At 37.4% G+C, this 20,912-nt stretch overlaps 1 protein-coding gene across 2 annotated transcripts in view; it reads right to left on the bottom strand.

Moving 5' to 3' along the window:
- Positions 1–20,912, bottom strand: part of dpp10 (dipeptidyl peptidase like 10) — a 248,380-nt gene that overhangs the window by 54,042 nt on the left and 173,426 nt on the right. For both annotated transcript variants that reach the window (XM_004563082.5, XM_004563083.6), the window contains exons 4-5: positions 13,967–14,061; positions 11,179–11,253 (exon numbers count right to left, since the gene is read on the bottom strand). In XM_004563082.5, coding sequence (XP_004563139.1) covers positions 11,179–11,253; positions 13,967–14,061 — 170 coding nt within the window. The remainder of the gene's footprint in view (positions 1–11,178; positions 11,254–13,966; positions 14,062–20,912) is intronic.

Genomic DNA, 20,912 nt, shown 5'->3' with positions numbered 1-20,912 from the left:
CATTTCCCACTTAGATTATTTGATCCTTTATTAGCAATTCTTCCTCAAACTGGGACACTGGAATATAAACTGATCAGCTATGAAAATGCAAAATTGTTGATTTCTTAAAAGACTGCTCAGAAGGTAAATGGCTTTTGAACTTTTCCAGTGACAGACAGAAACAAGCTTGAAGTGTTGCATTGGTATGGCTGGAAAAATGCAGAACAAATGTAAGCTTTCAATCCAGTTATGCCTTGACATGCAATCAGTAGAGGCTGTCACTCAGAATCTGTGAAAAATCTGTCAACTTCAAACCCACGCACTTCTGTGTCTTTATAGCTTAAACCTAATTATGTATTTTTTCATGTTCCCTCTACTTCAGTGGAAAAAGAACAGAATATATGAATGTTAGGAGAAGGAGATCTCTCTCTCCCACTATATTTGAATGCAGATACACACACATACTTAAATCAACAGCTTATAGCGATGGCATACAAATAGAGTAAAATAGCACTATAGGCAGCAAAGATTTCAAACATTACACGGTGTCTGCAAGGCTAAGAAAACACCAGCCAGTTGTGAGCAGTGACAAACATAAACCTAGAGATTATGAGCTTTTCTCAAGCTTAATCACTCCCAGATACAGATGTAGGTAGATAACAGTATGTAATCCCACAGACAGGTGAGGCTACACGAGCTTTCTCCTGGACCTTGTAGCAGGAAACTCCTCCATTCACATCAGATCCACATAACCACCTAAAACCGCTGTAGCTTATGAACAGCAACTACAAAGGCTGCACTCTATAAAACAACTTATTAGTTCAAAGGCAGCACTGGATCAAAGTGCATGATTAGCAGGAGACCGGTTTGCTTATTTTAGTGCAGATCCAAGTCTCTTTGTTATTCTTTTCATCGTTCATTAGAGGTTACGATTAACTGCAAGCACAGACTTCACAGTATAGTCCATAGATCAAAGCATGGGATTACAGCAAGCTCATAAAAATTAGGGGAAAAAAACATTTAAAATAAATAATTTTGAACGATTTCGATAGGATACAAAACTGACTTTAGTCAGTTTACTAAATTGTGCAAAACATAACAAAAATCTTGCATGTGCGTATTGGAAAACCTCTATTGTGTCATGTGACTGACAAGAGATTCAAATTTGGATGTTAAAATATTTAACTGATTGCAATATGTGTTTACAAGAGCATATGAAATGCAAAACAAAACTGTCATATTTGTATTTTTTAATGGAAACAGAGTGCTGGAGGGAGGTGTAACAGAGAAAGGAATGTTAATGTTAAAAACAGACTGCATGATAAAGTGTTATAGTCAATGATGGAATTCACTGCATTTTAATAACTGTGAGCTGCTCATTCTAAAAAATCATTTACTCGTTTTGTAAAATGAGTAAGTTATCGTCAGCTAACAATACCAAGAGTTTTGAACCATGAAGAGAAGGTGTTACCTGCCAACCTGCCAGATAACACTATATGCAACACCTTAATTTAGAATTTATTTTAAGGAAGAGGTATTTTTGTGCTTTTACTTTTTCAATATTTAATCAATACCACAATCAATCTTTATTGATACTAATTACTATTATTTGAAGATATTATCCAAATCTGTTTGAAGAAAAGGAGCATTATGTTTCTTATTAATTTGGGACTGAAAATTAGTTTATATTAAATTATTACTGTAAAAAAATTAAAGGAAATGATTTCCAGATGTCATCCAAGACATCTATCACTTACAAATAGTATAATTGCAAATATAATTGGGTTTTATTCAAATGCCTATTAAGCTAATTCATTCCAACATATAATGGGACACATTAATACCACTGCTTCATGTGTAATCACTCAAGTTTTTGATCATTTATATCCGGTGTCTATCCTGGCACAGTAACTATCTAAAAATCAACCGTAAACTATCAAATCAGTGCACAGACTGCTTCTTGTAAGCATCCTTCACATACTGCATCCTATTTCTTGATCTGAGATACCTCTGCAGTTCTTTAATAACATGCCTGACAGCATAGTTTTCCATGGTTTTAGTTCCACTGTATCAAATTATATCAAGTGTTACTTTGTTGAGGAGCTATATAGTATCTTCATATTGTAACAAATTAAGGCAATGGCCTCTGCTTATTATAGTGTGCTTATAATTGTAACGATCTAATTCCCTGGGAAGATCTGTTAAAATAAAATGTCGACCTCTGGGTGTTCATCATTTGAATTGTTTTAATGGAATAACAGTTCAGCACATTCCTCACCTTCATTAGTATCTCTGGCTAAGCCTTGGGCATAAGTGAAATTTTACTGCATCCACACAGGATGTGCTGAAACACTGTGAATACTGCTGATCACCACCTGTGTAATCGATAAAGTCGGTAAGCTGTACTTACTTATACCTGTTTAGAAGTTTAATTTAAAAGAAGTGTACAGAGAAAGATTGGTTTTCTTTGCTGTTATGCTTTTTTGGTTACATTTCACATTTCAGGATTAATATTTGTTATATTTCGAGGGAGTTTTAGTGTATCCCATGATGCACTAGGATGATGCAACAGGTTGCAAGTCTGACAGAAAACCTCACTGACACCTATGGGTGGTTAAAGAATCAGGATTTTTGCTATTAAACTCCACATAAAAAAAGACTAAAACCAGTGAGTGGCTGCTGTAGAAATCCTCTGCTGTCCTGCTGTTAGACAATATTAATGAGCCACATGGCTTTTCATTACCATGAACAAACACACTGGAGTTAATGTGGAAGCACTGGCTAAGTTCCAGTCCCTGCTCACATACTCACAGTGGTGTCTGAGGGCTCTTATGTTGTCTTTTCAAACCATTTCTGTACAACTTTCACAATACTGAAGGGAAAATCACATAATGCATTATGCTGTGATATTAAACCTGCCAAAACCCATGACCAATCCAAGTAATCAGGGTACTTAGTCTATGAATACACGTGGTCTTTGTGATTTCCACACATGCGGATTTAAGGTGAGTTTTTGTCCTTAAAGTGGAGCTAATCAGTATTTATAGAACAGTAATGTGTCAAATTACAGTCAATCTGAAACTGTCACTTTGAACATTGATCCTTCATAAAAATATCAGCTATCTGATTAACTCCAGCTGTTTCTCACAGGTGTTGGCAGAGACCTAAATGGAGCACACTGGACTTTACATTTACCAAGAGGCAAAAACCAAGACTTGACATGAGTGATAGTGTTCCTCTATAAATTCTGGATTTGAAAATAAGAAACAACTAATAAGATAAAAGAAATGAAAAAAAAAAAACAATTATAATATCAGCTTAAACAATAATGATTTTATATGTAGTGTGTAGTACTTTTGGCAATGCTAGTTCTTCATGGATGTTAATGTGGTACTGTGAACATTTTTATGCTACCCCCAGGTCTAAAAAAAATAATTCATTCCAAGTTCAAAGACATGAACCAAATTTTAGAAACTACAGATATGCTTTTCAATTCCCCATAAAACATGACACATTATAAAAAAATTCAGTGCTCAGAAAACTGATTCTTGAAACTCATCCACATGTAATACTCAGCAGAACACTAAATTTGTATTTGTTTGAGGCTAAAAACAGTACTCCAGAAATGCTTTACACAGACGACTGATTGAACCAATCAGTTGTTAAAGATTCGTTTTTTCAAATGGATTAAATGCTCAAAAAGATATGCAGCATAAGCCACATTCAGGTATGTATTCATTTAGCATTTTTTATTCTATGCATGCAACACCTTATCAAACCTTGGAGACCTGCTGCGGTCTCCAAGGTCTTTTACCTTTGTTTCATCTGCCTGACCTGCATACTGCTGAAATATCAGACCTGGTTTTAATAAAGAATGCAGCTGATTTGATGTGATAAAAACAAGCAAATGATGTAACAACACAAGTCACGGGCACAAATGGGGAAATCTACTTTCTGTCTCTGTCTCTCCTCGTGACGGATCTACGCTGCTCAGGCTGCCTGAGGCCCAACAGCCCGACTAAGTCTGTTTGCCTTTTAGTCCACGTAATTCTCTGACTCCATCAGCTGAGCCTGAGCCTTCATCTTAGGTAGGAATGTAGCTATAGTCAGACTCAGTACTGTAATTTTAAACATATAATGTGGATTTGACTCTGCAGCAAAAAGATAAACCTATATAGACAAATAAAACCTCTTTTTATTGCCTATATCTTTGCTTAGGATAGGTAAAAAAAGACAAGCACACAATGTTGCAGCTGTGACTGAGGTCACATACTGTTATTTCTATATATATGTTGTTAAAATACTTCAAAAGCAAAATGCAATCCAAAGCAAATGATTAGAATGGATTGGGGTGGGGACAGTGGGGTGAGGGTGAATTTGACTGACACATTTCTACCAAGATGCAAAATTGGCCAAGAAACGTGATGAATGTTTTATTTCATTCAATGCACCAGAGATGAACCCATTAGAGAAGCAATTTACTTCTCCTGGAAAAGCAGCTTTTATTGCCCTTCATCACAAAGGTGCCATGTTAGTTTTTTTTTTTTCCTCAATAGATGAGACGCACAAACAGTGTATCATAAATCTATACAGCAGGAACTATGTCCACTTTAGTTCTCTCACTTTTTGCACAAAAGGTAAGACTTTTCCTCCATGTACAGGGTGGGCCATTTATATGGATACACCGTAATAAAATGGGAATGGTTGGTGATATTAAAGTCCTGTTTGTGGCACATTAGTATATGTGAGGGGGCAAACTCCTCAAGATGGGTGGTGACCATGGTGGTCATTTAGAAGTCGGCCATCCTGGATACAACTTTTGTTTTTTCAATAGGAAGAGGGCCATGTGACACATCAAACCTATTGGTAATGTCACAAGAAAAACAATGGTGTGCTTGGTTTCAACGTAACTTTATTCTTTCATGAGTTATTTACAAGTTTCTCTTTGTTCACAGCCATTGACATGTCGAAGAGGTTAACACCTGAGGAGCGGATCAAAATTGTGTTGATATCTGGTGAACGCAGTAACCGGGTCATTCCAGCAGATTTCAATGCAAGACACCCTACGAGACCACCCATCTCCCATGCTACAGTTAGCAAACTGCTTGCTAAGTTTCGTGAAACTGGTTCAGTGTTTGATTTGCCAAAATGTGGACGCAAGAAAACTGTCACTAATGAAGAAACATCAGTGGCTGTCCTAGCATCATTCAGCAAGAGCCCACAGCGTAGCACTCGCCGCATGTCGCAGTGGCATTAGTCGAACATCCCTTCGGCGGATATTAGCTACTCACAGATGGCACCCTTACAAACTCCAGCTACTGCAGCATCTCAACGAGGATGACCCAGATCGGCGCACAGAATTTGCAGAATGGGAAAAACAGAAATTGGAACAGGACCCTCAGTTCACGCAGAAGATTTTGTTCAGTGATGAGGCAAACTTTAATGTGAATGGTGAAGTTAACAAACCAAACCACCGCTATTGGTCTGACACTAACCTACACTGGATGGATCCCTCCAAGACTGTTGGGACAACAAAAGTGATGGTTTGGTGTGGTATATGGGGTACAACGATAGTGGGTCCATTCTTCATCAATGGAAACCTCAAGGCCACTGGATATTTGAAATTGCTACATGATGATGTGTTTCCCTCTTTATGCACTGAAGCTGGCACGTTCCCTGAGTTTTTCCAGCAAGATGGTGCACCACCACATTATGGGTGCCAGGTCCGAGCATTCCTAGATGAACAGTTTCCTGGAAAGTGGATTGGTCGCTGTGGGCCAGTTGAATGGCCCCCAAGACTGACCCCCTTAGACTTTTATCTTTGGGGTCATCTGAAGGCAATTGTCTATGGTGTGAAGATACGAGATGTGCAGCACCTGAAACTACGGATACTGGATGCCTGTGCTGGCATTTCTCCTGTGGTGTTGCTATCAGTGTGTGAAGAGTGGGATAAGAGGGTTGCATTGACAATCCAACACAATGGGCAGCACATTGAACACATTTTATAAGTGGTCAGAAACTTGTAAATAACTCATGAAAGAATAAAGTTACGTTGAAACCAAGCACACCATTGTTTTTCTTGTGACATTACCAATAGGTTTGATGTGTCACATGGCCCTCTTCCTATTGAAAAAACAAAAGTTGTATCAAGATGGCCAACTTCTAAATGGCCACCATGGTCACCACCCATCTTGAGGAGTTCGCCCCCTCACATATACTAATGTGCCACAAACAGGACTTTAATATCACCAACCATTCCCATGTTATTACGGTGTATCCATATAAATGGCCCACCCTGTAGAATGAAATACAGTTGTGAAAACCTAAGTACACCTCATAACTTGAAGTAGCCATTTTCTGTGTGACTTAAGTTTCTCATCATTGTGGAACAGTTTTGGTCCACTCTTCCAGAACACTGCTTCAGTTTATTGATGTTTGCAGGCATTCATTTATGCACAGCACTCTCACCGTCCCACTACAGCATTTCAAGGAGCTATTGATTGATTCTTGATTCTTTTCTTTTTCAGCCATTCTGTGGTAGATTTGCTGCTGTGGGATCTTTCTCATGTGCATGGCCGAGTTTAGGCCAAGCTTTAGCTGTCAAACAAATGACCTCACATGTGACTTTGGCACACAGAGCAGTTCATGGTTGACTCAACGACAGCAAAGTGCCCAGGAACAGTGGCTTCAACACAAGCACAAATCATCGCCCCTCCATCACCATGCTGACCATTATTATTTGGTATTGCATTTTATGCTTAATGCACAATCTGACCGTGAGGTGAATTTGCCCACCAGCAAACTGCCAAAACATCTGCTTTTATCGAGTTGCTCACATTCTCTGATTATCAATTAACTAAATGCTTTTGATTAGCAGCACCTGGCTTCTACATAATCTCTTCCAGTTCCAGTGGAATAAGCATGAGTTGACAGAGTCTTAGTTTTGTAGGTAAATCCCAATGCAGATGACAATTACAATTAGGAATGCAATTCAGCAGCATGCAATAAAAACATCACTTTATAAAGACTACTGCAACAGACATTCAGGAATTATATCAGTCTTAGGTTTTGTTTTTCATTTATTTTTGTGAATGTTTCTTAGGTGTAGAAGAAAAGTGCTTTGAGTGCTCAAGTACCAAAGACTTACATAAGAACCTGTCCATTTCATATTTTTATTTACTGAAATAAAATGTGTATATGTACCTAGCATTTTCATGAGGATAATGTAACTAATTTAATGCTACAGGTGTCTCCTTTAATTGAATGTATTAAAACTGTGTTTTTCATATTTATATGACAAGGCACTCGAAAGTTAAGTCATGACAGTGACATTTTATTAGTTATTTCCAAGACTTTTCTTTGTTTGTTCGAATGGAGACAGTCCAAATTTAATATTGTTTTTCATAATGTGCACAACAGATAAGCTAGAACATATTACAATTTTTGTAAAATAAATAAATAAATAAAAAGTTTTCAATATTTTGCATTAATTAATAAAAGCTCTCAAGAACTAAAACAAATATAAAAAAGATTATAAAACAAGTTCTGCAGACAAGAAACAGTCAGTCTGCTGAAAATGAAAGTGGAAAACTATTCATCTAATTATTTATTTGTAATAAATAAATACTTTCATTGTTTTTTATTTCTTTCCACTGTAATTTGAAGTGATTTTTTTCACTGAATTATTGTTTTCTTGAGTTTGATGTTAGCTGCGTGTTCTGTTATAAGGAAGTTTGTTGCATGCATCCTGCTTATGTTATTAATTATTCATCAGCACTTCAAAAGGATAAATGCACAGCACAACATTTGCCATTATTTATGGGTCACCAGATCAAGTCTCTTTAACTCTTTAAAACTTGAGGCAGTCACGTTGAATATCAAAGGAAATAAACAAAGTCAGTTTGTGTAGGAAAGATTCTGATTTACAGCCTCTGAAGATTACATCCTAAAGGGAAGGACTGTATTAACATGTTTTATTATTGGTATACCCAAAGCTGTGACTGTAAGATGTTCCCTCGCTGTTTGATTTAGCTGCATAGTTTAATTTCAAAGTGTGCTAGAGGTGCAGGACAGTGTACATAAAGGCTGGTGTTTTTACACAATACCGCTGCTACTGCCTATTAGTTAAAAAAAAAAAAGCCTACTGTTTGTCAGCTACTGCTGCCAAGGGATTTAACAAGGCACACAGGAAGTCATTTTAAATTAACAGCAATTTTATATGCTTCCTTTTTTTAGATTAGAAATGGACCAACAGTGCAATTTCTATTAGATTCTTGTGTCAGTATAACCTTGTGCTAAATATAAGCTGGGCTTCCGGCCACTCGGTGTACTTTATTGTTCCAAATTGTAAGTCTAACCCTTCATTCAAAATATGCAAATCAGCTCTGATTAATCTCCTTGTCACTAATCCTCACAGTTGATCCCTTCCAGAGTGGAGGGTCCAATTTGCATATCTCATTTTGCATCTACTCTTTTCTGATGGAAAGCCGGTAATTATGGTTCAAGCTTGCCCCGCTGCTCTATTAGTGAATAAACGTGATCTGCCAGTCTCAGCATGAGCCACAAAGGAATTTTAATCACCCCCTGACCCTGGCCCTCGTCAAAATTTATTAAGCCCATGAGGACTGAAGCTTAGATGTTTATTCAACTATGTATTTCAGCATGGGTTTGTCTTTCAACACCTGGTGATGCTCTTTTATTTCCTTTTGTTTTTGGTTGCAATCATTTAAAATAAAGCATTTGAATGACAAGACAAATTGTAAGTTAGTCCGCTTGATTTTTAACCTCTGTTAAAGGGGTTAAAAATTTCTTCTCATAACATTAAAACCTGTTTAAAAAGCAGGGGACACATACTTCATGTTTTCAATCTACTCTTGTGTAAATGTACTTTTCGCAGGCAATTCAGATCACATTGCACTGCGCTCTGTCTGTGTCCAACATATCACTGTCACTGTGCAATGTAATACACGCATAAGTCCCTTTAACCTTGTGAGCTCAAAGTTATCATCAGTGTCAACTCTAACCCTACCATGATTTGAAGAACAGTAAAAATTTCATCTTTAAAAAATTATTTTTTTTCATGAATGGCATTTTTCTTTTCTTTGCATATATATTCTCTGCATATTCTGGTAGAGTTAGGGTTGGGGTCAGCATGGGCAGTAAATAATTATTTAATGTGTGTGAAGGTGGAAACAGGGTACAGCATGCAATTTAAGCATGTGCTCCTAAAATAACAAGGTAAGAAAATACCATGTAGTCGCTTTTATGACAAGGTAAACAGCTATTGATGCAGTGAATATTGTATCTTAAAATGACTGGTTGCTTGCTTTCAAATAATGTATAATTTAAATTACAATTGAAAATACAGCAGTACATGTTTTTCCTTTTCTCAGTGCATAATCAAGCCAGGAAGTATTTCTTGATTTAGAGCACAACAACCACTCCAAATGGAAGTTCTGATTAAACTTCCTTTTAAATTACTTCCCTTTCTTCTTGGGTTAAATTAAACTACTGCCAGTTCACTGTTGATTTACATTCTAGTTTTCCTTCAGATTATCTTTCCACAGTTTATGTGCTATAAAAGTATAACATAATGACACAAAACACAATAGCAATAACAAAGTTCAGATGATTAGCTTTCTTTACTCATGCTGATTTTATTTCACCGAACATACATTTCTGCTCTTTCTTGCTTTCTAATTTCACTTTTGTCACTTCTTCTTCCCACGTTACCGAAAGCCTCGTATTCACCTTTTTTTCTGTCAGAGTTTCCTGAGGCAATAAATCGCTGGTTGCTGCTCTTTAAATATCATTATATTTCTGTCACTGTGCATTTTAGACCTTCTGTAACGTTGCACAAATCCTCCTCCATGTTCTGGAAGATGTCACATGAAGTTTCTGTTGATAATCTTTTGGCTTTAGTCCTGAACCACAAGCATCTAGAATTTGAGGAACCTGTCCTATCTCATTAGGGTAATTTCTTTCCTGACACTTTACTGATTAAATATGTTAAGATTCAGAATTTCCTTTACAACAAAACCCCATTTTTCTCTCTCTGTTTAACCCTGTATGACAACCTCAATCAGGAGTTCTTTTCTTAAGTACTTTTATTCAACATTGTATTTATATGTGTGTTTATAATCTAACTCCCCAAAATAAGTTCCTATACAACTAAACTACATTGTGAATTATATTTCTAAGAAAGTACTAGGGAGGGAGGAGGTACACCCTAGACATCTGGACATACTGCCGGTCACAAGGCAACAAAAAAATATATTAGAAAATTTATTTCCCATGAAATGCAAGTGAGAATGTAGTTTATAGCATTATTCATAGGTAATTTAAAGAGTGATCTTGTGTGTGTGGGAGCCACATGGATTTATGGCCTATAATTGGCCCCACACAGGCTTTCATGAGCCAGATCAGGGCCCACCATGGTTTATGTGGTTAACTTGTGACTATGTTATAGGTCACATGGGGCCTGGAATGAAAATAAATAAATAAATAAATGAAAATACAAGATGTGGGCCTAACCAGGGATAAATAAAAACAATAAAATCTTGGCAGGCATCTTACTTTTCCCCCCCAATAAGATAAAAAAAAACATTTTCGGTGATCTGCTCAACACTTGTCTCAACACTGAAGCCAAGAAAGTCATTTCCTTTTTAAATGGATCACAGCCTGCTTTACACTCACTAAACCATGTACCAAAATTCCAACTATATCTGAAGCACATGGTTGGCTTAACCTGCCCATGAAGTCTACTCAGTCCAGTCAGGAACACAATGAGAAAATACGAAAATGCATTTATTTCAGTTTCACTGTGACTTCAAGTAAATTATTTGACTCCTTTTTCCCAGCAGCAGTGACCACATTGTTCCATGCTGAGCATGTTGTGCACTGAAAGAGTCGCTGTCTGTTTACAAAGCAAAAACTCAATAAGCGCAGAGTCCTATAGGCACAGTTTAAGTCAACATAAAAAAATGGTATGAAACCAACAGCCCAAACTTATCTATTTACATTCCACCCATCTGAGAGGGCAGCCAGTGTCTGCATTCCATTGCATATTCTATACACACCATATGTAGATATAACAGTCTCAGTATGACAGAGATGGAAAAATAAGAAAATAATAAAAAAAAATAAGAGTATTTTCTTCTTGAAAAAAAAATGATGATTGTACAGATCTAACAAACTTACCGGTTTCACATCATATGCGAAGAGCACATATTTCAGGTCAGGGGAGACTGCATACTTCGCCACGTTGAAGTTAATCTGATGAAAATAATAAAGAAGAAGAAATATTTTACAATACGACAAAAAAGATCAACTCTAAAGTACAGTACCAATGAAAAGTTTCAGTACACCTACTCAACCAATGAATCTCGATGAGTTTACATTAGGTCAGTTGAGTGTGAAGATCAGGGGATCTGATGCAATCAACTGTCAGCTATCATTAGTCTGCAGGTATGTTCAGTGTTGGGGAGTAACAGAATACATGTACCGGCATTACGTCTTTAAAATACAAAATATGAGTAACTGTATTCTGTTACAGTTACCGCTTAAATAGGTGACAATTAGAATACAGTGATTTTGTAGAAATAAATGGATTACACAGTGGTCTTTTCCTGTTTCTAATTTTGGTAATTCTATGAATCCCCAGAAACCCAAACAAAACACGCAATAAGAGCCTCCAATGTAAGTGTCCTGTTACATCAGAACTGCACATGATTATTTGCAGCTAGCAGGTTGTTAATGCTATCCATCAAGTCTACCAGTCTGCTGTCTATGAACTAACCTCAGCTAACACCAGCTAAAGATGTTAGCTCGGTGGCAAGTAGCCTTCAGTAATAGCAATAAATTACACAGCAATAGTACAGGGTGGGCCATTTATATGGATACACCGCCTGAGCCAAGGTGTGAAACTGGGTGTGGGTCCCAATCAGCCAGAGTTTCGTGTGAGTTCATTGTGAAACCTGGCCCCACCTTAACATGCGAATTCCTGAGATCAGATGGCCCAGGATGTGAGTGGGCGTTAAGGTGTCTGGGAAGGGATCTCAAAACTGGATTATAGATGGCTATAATCCAGTTTTGAGATCCCTCCCGAAACTCTGGCTGATTGGGACCCACACCCAGTTTCACACCTTGGCTCAGGCGATTAGAGGATCATCAGGGGGTCCTTTTGTCCCTCTGTGGGGGGTTACTCCCACTAGGTTTATATCTGGGACTCTCCACCATTTGACCTTAGAACTGAAGAAGCTTCTCGGATGAGAGGTGAAACGTCTTCAAGTAACTTAAAGAAGTCCAGACGCTTTTATTTGCAAGCTCCTTTGACTACGATGACCTGGATGACTGAGAACCTTCACAGACAAGCACACCATTGTTTTTTTTGTGACATTACCAATAAGTTTGATGTGTCACATGGCCCTCTTCCTATTGAAAAAACAAAAGTTGTATCCAAGATGGCCAACTTCTAAATGGCCACCATGGTCACCACCCATCTTGAGGAGTTTGCCCCCTCACATATACTAATGTGCCACAAACAGGACTTTAATATCACCAACCATTCCCATGTTATTACGGTGTATCCATATAAATGGCCCATCCTGTAGATTCATGTAGTTGTAAAAAGCATGACAATATATCAAGTAATTCAAAGTATTCAGAATATGTTACTCATATTAAGTAACTTAACAGAATACGTTACAAACTACATTTTGGGCCATGCACTCTGTCATCTGTAGTGGAATACATTTAAAAATAACCTTCACAACACTGGGTATGTTTTGGCTCAACAAATGAAGATCACTTTAAGTACAAACAAAATACGATGCGTGTATCTGAATCACGCTGTTGTGGTCATGCTAGATAAGTGTTGACTTAAATCTTCAAAGATGCCTACAGCAACCCCCCACACCCACCCCGACACACACATCACAGGTCCTTCTTCATGGCAAGAACCACCTAATAACAAAGTCACTGCCCCTGGAAACCAAACTCTGGACTCCAAAGTCAAAATCTCTCATGTAGAGATTAACATGCTTTTATTTTTCTAACCTTTCTACCCAAAATGCCAGAAAGTGAAACTACAGAGTACAGTCTACAACGAGCAACACCACTGTGCAACCTAAATATGTAGAGGGTAGGAAAAAAAATCAACTGAATGGAAATTCTCTTAATGAAAAACATTTAAGACCAATCCAAAGAGGATTTAAACTTTCACCAGAGACAAAATTTTACCAAGGGCTGTTAGGGGCTGATCATATCTCTATAACTCTTTTTGAATTACCTTATGTTTCACCCTCAGTTTCTACCTCAATTAGCTTACATAGTTTTCTTTTTGCAAAGTTACCATTTTAAATGAAAAAGCTTTCTTCTGCCTAGTAAATTAAACATTACACTGACTCTCTACACCAACCTGTGGTACAAATTGGTGTTACATGAAAATAAAGCATGATCTTTATTTAGCAGAATAGTCAAATTTGATGATTTTATTTACATTTAGTTTGAAATTATTTTTAAGGTCACAAATGCAAAATGCAAAAAATGTACCTTTAAATATTTTTATCAATTGGAGAGAAGTTATCTAAATGTCAGGGGCCGGACCCCGCCTCCAAACACACCCATTCTGGGTCTTATCTATATATGACTCCTCCAGTTCTACAAGCTGTTTGTTCTTGTTTTCATGCCCCACCCTCCCTCCCTCACGTTTTTTCAATTCTTTCACTTCTCATTAGTACATGGGGACCTGCCAGGCCCAGTCCCCATCGGGGCCTTCCCCAAACCGGAGCTCATTTCTTGATTAAGCTATTCACCTTTATCTACTAAAAATGCTACCAAACCTTAAATGAGGACTTGGGCCCAGCTAGTGAATTAATATTTGAGACAGTTTTGGCTTCTTAATTTCCTATAGACACGCCAGAATAGAGTGTGCCCAAACTTTTGAATGGCAGTCACCAGCCAGTAAACAAGACTAATAGTTACTTACAAATGTGCCGTTTGTCAGGACGATCTCTGTTTCATTTGTGAGGATGTTGAACTTGATGACATGGCCGTCACTGTTCCTGTAGATGACTTCAGAGTCTGTGTGAACAAAAAGGGAGAACAAAGAAAAAAAACACCTGCATGAATTCTGAAAGCTGTCATAAAAATGTAGAGAAAAACTTTAAACTGAAAGAACAAAGCAAAGCAGCCATTGTGGATTTGTTTAGAGTTGTCAAGATGCCATTAAAAACAACATCTTTTCAGCTTCACTGTTCCCTCAAATTAAAAAACAGTAAAAACGCCGCAGACAGCCAAAAGGGGCCGAGTTTGAGCGACGGTGATGTAATGTGATTAACTGCGAGCATGAAAAGTGAGATTTAACTGTCAGACAAACACAAAAGGAAATGCCCAGATTTTTCATCTCGCAGGTAGCGCGGCATGCTGTGTATTGATGGGAGCAGCATTGTGTGACGCTGCCAGGAAAACATCTTTTTGTAGAGAGCAGAATTGGATGGACGTGACTGCATTGTTTGGTTTGTATTAAAGCTAAACACTGAGAAACACAGGCAACCATAAATGTCAAGGAATGTATGCATCCACATTTATAGTATTCATACAAGCAGAGTGAATCCACATTATACTAACAATCCTAATGCTCGGTGTAGTGAAAGACAAAGAAATCTGATGGGGATAAGCAAAATTTTCCTCATTCATGTTATTGATAGTGAAATTATCCATGTAAAGAGCAGATTTCCATCATCACAAACAGCAGCTTCCAAATTAACAGGCACAGGGAGAAAATGCACCAGCAATTAAGTATACTTTTCTTTTTGTTTCACCTGTTCAAATTATGCATCCGGCTTTCAAATGTACTTGTATGAATGCAGCTCCTGTACTATTCTAGCTGCAAATAAAGGCCCCAAATAGTGAGGCTGAAGCAGTGACAAAATGTGGGTTTGACGAATCGAACAAAAGGACAAATGAATCTCTGGTATAACAAACAGTGAGGTGAGCAATGCCATAAAAACAGCGGGTGGCAGAGATGTGACAAAGAGTATTGAAAGAAGAAAAAAAACCCGACCAGTATAGTTAGCTCTCAGAAACAGCAACAAAGTTAACCTTGAAATTTTTATCTTCTCTGGGAATTCACCCTCAGATTTTTCTTTGGCTAGCTCTGCTGGATAGCTATCAATCCAAAGTGAAATATCTGAACATTTAATGGACACTTGGAACAAACATTTATTGTTCCCAGATAATTAATCCTTTTTTGGCTTTTCATTATGTGCCATTGTCAGGTGAAAACAATTTGTCCCAAACCTTGGCTTCTGGCTAAAATCTGTTTTATATATATCCCGCTTATATATATCTCCAGCATTTTGCCCCAAACGCATCTATCAAAGTGTCGCAGCAGGCTGGAGCTGCAGTCTGTGTGTCATTTGTTTAACTGTTTGTGAGGTATGTCTCTCTTTTTGCTGCATTTGCATTTAGGAGAAGATCATCCAAAGACATGTTAGAAGACATGTTATCAGAAGGTAAATATTAATTTTGCTTGATTCACCATACTGAGATCTGCAGTATAGGAAAGTTTATCCATGGATTTGCTGTGTTTTAAAAATAAAATTCTGTTTTTTTGCCTGTTGTTTTTAATACTCAAGTTTATGACGCCATTTTCATATTTGCTATTGATATTTATCTATAAAAATTACTATTACTATTAAGTTTGTTTTGATTAGACCTTATGAAACTACTTTATTCTTTCAACTTTTATTTATTTAATCATTTCAATTATTCTTTATTTTGTTTATTTGAGATCTATTTTTAGTTAATTGAAATATTTGTTTATTCTATTTGATGGAATTTTTTGGCTTTATTAAGTTATTTGTTTTTTATTCATTTATTATCTTTTTTATTTTGTTTTTGTTTGCCGGAGGTTTTTTTTTTCCTGTTTTGCTCCCATGTTTTAGGATAAATAATAGATCTTTAGTTACCTTTATATTAAATGATTGCCTTAGTATATCATAACCGTTTTCTAAAGTTATCACTGGGTGGATTATGCAAAACAAACAATGAACAAAAAATGTAAAACATACGTGAACTGCAGAACAAGTAAGAGGAGGTTGTGATGGATAGAGAGTAAGAAAGGGAATAAATATATGGACTTGCTTTGTATTAAAGCAGATGATGATTGATTCACCTAAACATAACCATAACATAATTGAATAACACTCGAACTCTAAAGACAACGGTTGTGAATTAATATGTTTCCTTATATATATTTAGATATATACACTTGCAAAAACTGAAAATGTGTTGTTGATAAGCTTGATTAAATACGTTTTAAAGATAGTCTGAGGATTATAAATAAAGTAATAGTAATGGCTTTTCTCAGATGACGTTAACCTGCTAATAAGTAAGTAATAATGTTATCATTTCATCACAGTCGCATATAACCACGACTAAAGTGCATCTGACTTCAGCTGAGGGTTCAGTATATAAATCTACGGTGGAAGTAGCACGAACAAATAAGCATGACCGAAGAATATTTCACAATTGATAGCCACAATACCCAAACTCACTTTTATATTATCTTCTTTTAATGTAAAACTTGTTCAGTAGATTTTTATCAGTAGAGGAGCTCATACTGCATGGCATGAACTGGAGATGAGTTTGTGGTAGTTTACTGTACAACAGAATTTTTCAATGCAAAATACAAACATCAGACATTCATCTCCGTAGCAACAGCACCTCTTGAATCAGGATCTTCAGGGTACTCAAAAACTATTCAAAATATTCAGCTATGTGAGCGAGTGCTCTGAGAAAGAACAGGGCCAAGTTTCCTGCCAGGGAAGTAACATCTTCGGAACAATCAGATACACAAATAAAGGTTGACAATCTTAAAAGTTAAGTATGCAAGAAAAGAGTCACAGAGGTGAATGGCGCTTTAGCTGCAAATTTGAGGAAACGGCAAGAAATGTCAGGTGATAATGTTTTTATAACTGTCAAACCCCTTCAGCTGCAATATTTAATATTGGTTGGGCTATACAAATAAAAGTGCATTGAATGAATTGCATAAAAATGACTGGACCTTATTGGATGGAAGCTGTGGCTGATGAATGATGATGAATGAGCCTGTGGTTGAATGAGCTAATGTGAGCTAAAATTTCACTATGCTGCCTGAACAAGCACAATTCTCCATTCAGGTTTCCATCACAAGTTTTTGGCCCTTTTCAGATGTTCTTTCCAGTAATCTGACAGCAATTTAACACAGTTGCGCAATGTCAGAATATTCCACCTTTTCATTTGTTGATAAATGTCACAACAGCAATCTCACCAAGTCACACTTGCAACCCTAAAACCTTTGAAACGGAATACATCTGATTGAAGACGGCGAAATCGATTGGCACACAAAAGATTTCGGTATATTGGTCATGCTGTTCAGTCTCATGTGCTTAGTGTCAAATACAGCACACACTGTGGCTCTTTCCAGAACAGCTTCTGTATGTCTGAATAAAGTTACAGAACATTACAATGAATATTTCTTAATAACACGAAACAGCCTCATACCTTAGATGGCATTTGCAGAAAGCGTGTCTTTTCAGATCCAGATGATGGCCATAGTTGTTTTTACATATACAGTAGAATATGGTATTACCTGAAGCAGGCTCATTTCAGTGCAGAGCCACATCAGCTACTGCAATAGTCCTGCTCTTACTGGATTTATATACCAAATTGACAAATTTAAATACGGTATTTCATTTGGCTATAATAGTTGCACATCTACAAAATACCTTGCAATCCACCTCAACATCAGCATTTCAAGATGCTACCTGACACAGCTGTGATGCAGTCAGTCTGCCTTGATACAGGTAAAGTAGATACATTGTGGGTTTAGTCTTCATTAGTAATATTCTCGTGTTTATACAGATTGGCATTTTCCTAGGAGCTGGTGCAAAAATGAAGCCTGAGTTGCATCTCTATACACTGCTGAGTTAACCAATTTTGCCATAATGCTGAAAAAACAGTGACACTGTTCGCTCTTAAATTTCCATGTAAAACTGACTCTAAACATGCAGGGTGTATCATTTACAGAAAATGTACCGTGCTTTGTTTATGTTCATGTCAGTGACAACAGCAAACTTACAACAGCTGTGAACACTGTGCCAAAACTCTGGCTCCAATTTGTAGGTCCCGAGTGCCACCACTCATTCTTTACCCTGTTGTTTATAGATGAGTATATTTTTGATCTTAAAACTTGTGATGTTGTGTTACATTGTTAGACTCACACAAAACGTACATGTATTCAGTGGGGGTCCTATGCCTGTTTGCCACCCTGGGCGAACACTCCCTCTGCGAGCTGGTTATTAGATGCTGCTCCAGCCAGAACAGAGAATCCCCCGCCGCCCCGCCCTCCTCCCTGAGCCGTAATCAGCAGGCGCACCTCGCAAACGGAGGGCGCCCTTACTCCCAGCAAATGGGCGATAGAAAACCGATCGGTGCCTATGCCATTCCCAATATGCGCTGGCATGACGTCGGGGCAGCATGAGTACGAGCATTTTATTTTATTTTATTTTATTTTATTTTTTGCCAATGCTCGTGATGCCGCCCCCCCCACCTCCTCGGGCAACCGCCCGTATCAAAAACCGCTACTGAATGTATTACAGTATTTGTCTTATTGTTCCTTATTTCTTAAGCTTCCTGGTAATGATGGTGGACCCTGATTTGTCTTTACACTTATATCTCACTATAATAAATGGTTAGAATCGGTCATACTATATGGATCCCTCAACCAGATTCGTAATATTAAAGTGTAAATATGTTCTAGGTTCCTTTCAAAAAATATAAATTATTATTGATTTTTTTCTTCATGTGATTACATTTTGGTTAGCTTTAGGCACAAAACTACTTTCTTTGGTTTCGTTTCTGCTTGCTCGGCTCACTGGCAGTGTAATTATGTGAGAGCAAACAATGTGTGGATCAGGGTAAGGGTCACGTCTGGGTCCCAGAGGTTATTCATTGCCATTGGTATTGTAACAGCTGTACTTCACATGTAGTAGCCGTCTTTACTGGTTAATCCCAAACATTCCAGATGTTGTGTTTCAGTCAGTGGTGTACTGACTGCTTTTCACCTTTCTGATACAGTCTTAGCAAACAAATGAAGAAACACAAAATACTTTAAGATTGATCTGCTTTACTCTTGGCTTTGGTTTGGATGTAAAATATTTTTCATTACAAACAAGTGAGCAAGTGAGCGACAAGGTGATTAAAAATACTTAATTTTTGAAACATTAATAATAATAATAATAATAATAATAATGATGTATTTGACTCCCCCACATCACAGATGTAAACTATGGAAAAGAGCTTATTGGGAATTTCCCTAAGATACTTGATCAAGAGTTCAAAGCCTTGAGGTGCTGCTCGTTCTCTGTGACCAGGATGATATTTAATCAATTATGTGTGTAGGATGAAGGTGCTTTTCTGTTTCTCAAAAATTGATCTTCAATATAATTGTGTTCACACTTTTGGTCTATGTGATCCTGCATTGGAAAAAAACGATCGGGTTTCCAAAGAAGTGCTTTGTGTTCAGTACACTTGTCTCGTAGAAATATATTAAATATAGGTTCCAAACCCAGTTTCTTACTATCAAAAGCGAGATCGGTTGAATAGTCCTTTTGTCTTTGACTGCACAGCTTTTCTTGACCTTGATTGAAAACAAGAGAAAAGTTGATTCTGAAAACAGAGCCTTTCAGCACTGGTGGGAGACTGAATATACTGTATGTTTAGAAACATTGCTGGTAAACCCATTTATTATTTGTGGAGCTAATGTGGCTGGGATTTAATTTAAGACGGCACTACGAGTCACAACATAAGCTGAAAAACTGAAATGCAGAAACTACAGAAGTAGAAGAGCTAAAGAAGAATCTGACATTTCAGCAGACGTTTGTCACCAGAGCAAAATCACAAAGTGAAGCTGTTGTGAAAGCAAGTTTTATTGTAGCAGAGGAGACAGCCAGAACACCGGGCTATTTACCGGGGGAGAGTTTCTGAAGAGCTGCATGATGAAGGTGTGCGTCTTGTGTCCAGACAAAACGCAGATTTTGGCAAATGTGAGCTTGAGGAGAAATATGATTGCTGATCGGGTTGGTGAGATGGCCACTGATTTAAGAACACAGTTGTGTGAAAGAAGCAAAAACTTCATTGCATACTCTCTTGCTGTGGATTGAAAGTACAGACATGCTGGACATTGCACAGCTGACCATCTGAATCCATGGAGTGTAAATATTGGACATTAAATCGATGCACGGGACAACGACAGGAAAAGACATTTATGAAAACGTATTTCAAAGTGTAACTGACATGAAACTGCCCTGGGACAACAGATGGAGCGCTGGTGTTGTGCAGGATGTAGAATCTAGTAAAGATGCAAGAGGAGAACTGTACCGTGAGTTAACTGCATATTACTGCATCACACACCAGGAAACACTGTGTGGTAAAGTCCTAAAAATGGAGCATGTAATGATCACCGTAACGCAGACCGTAAACTTTATCTGAGCTAAAGGTTTAAATCACCGCCATTTATTCTGGAATAATGTTACTGTCTGTTTTTATTCGTATTTATGTTTAAAAAAAACCATTGTTTTAGTGTGTTCAAAAAATGTTTATCTTGTTTGGTCCGCGACCTAAAGTGTGCCTTTAGTTTTGGCCCCTGTGCAACTGAGTTTGACACCACTGCTTTAATGCAATGGCAGACATTGTTCTTATGATTTTCCCACAAAAAAATGGCACTGTTTTGAAATGTAGTACCAAAAAAGCATCTTAAGCACTTTGCCACATGTAATCGTATTTTTTTATGCAGGTTGTAAAAAGGTTGACAGCCCAGTGAAAAATATAATTTCATTACCAAGGTGGAATTAAATTAAATGACTATATAAAGAAAAGCTGCTCACCTG

The sequence above is a fragment of the Maylandia zebra genome, linkage group LG16 (assembly GCF_041146795.1).
Source record: "Maylandia zebra isolate NMK-2024a linkage group LG16, Mzebra_GT3a, whole genome shotgun sequence".
NCBI classification, from domain to species: Eukaryota; Metazoa; Chordata; class Actinopteri; order Cichliformes; family Cichlidae; genus Maylandia; species Maylandia zebra.
The sequence above is the reverse complement of the archived record's forward strand: the minus strand, read 5'-3'. Positions and strand labels throughout refer to the sequence as shown.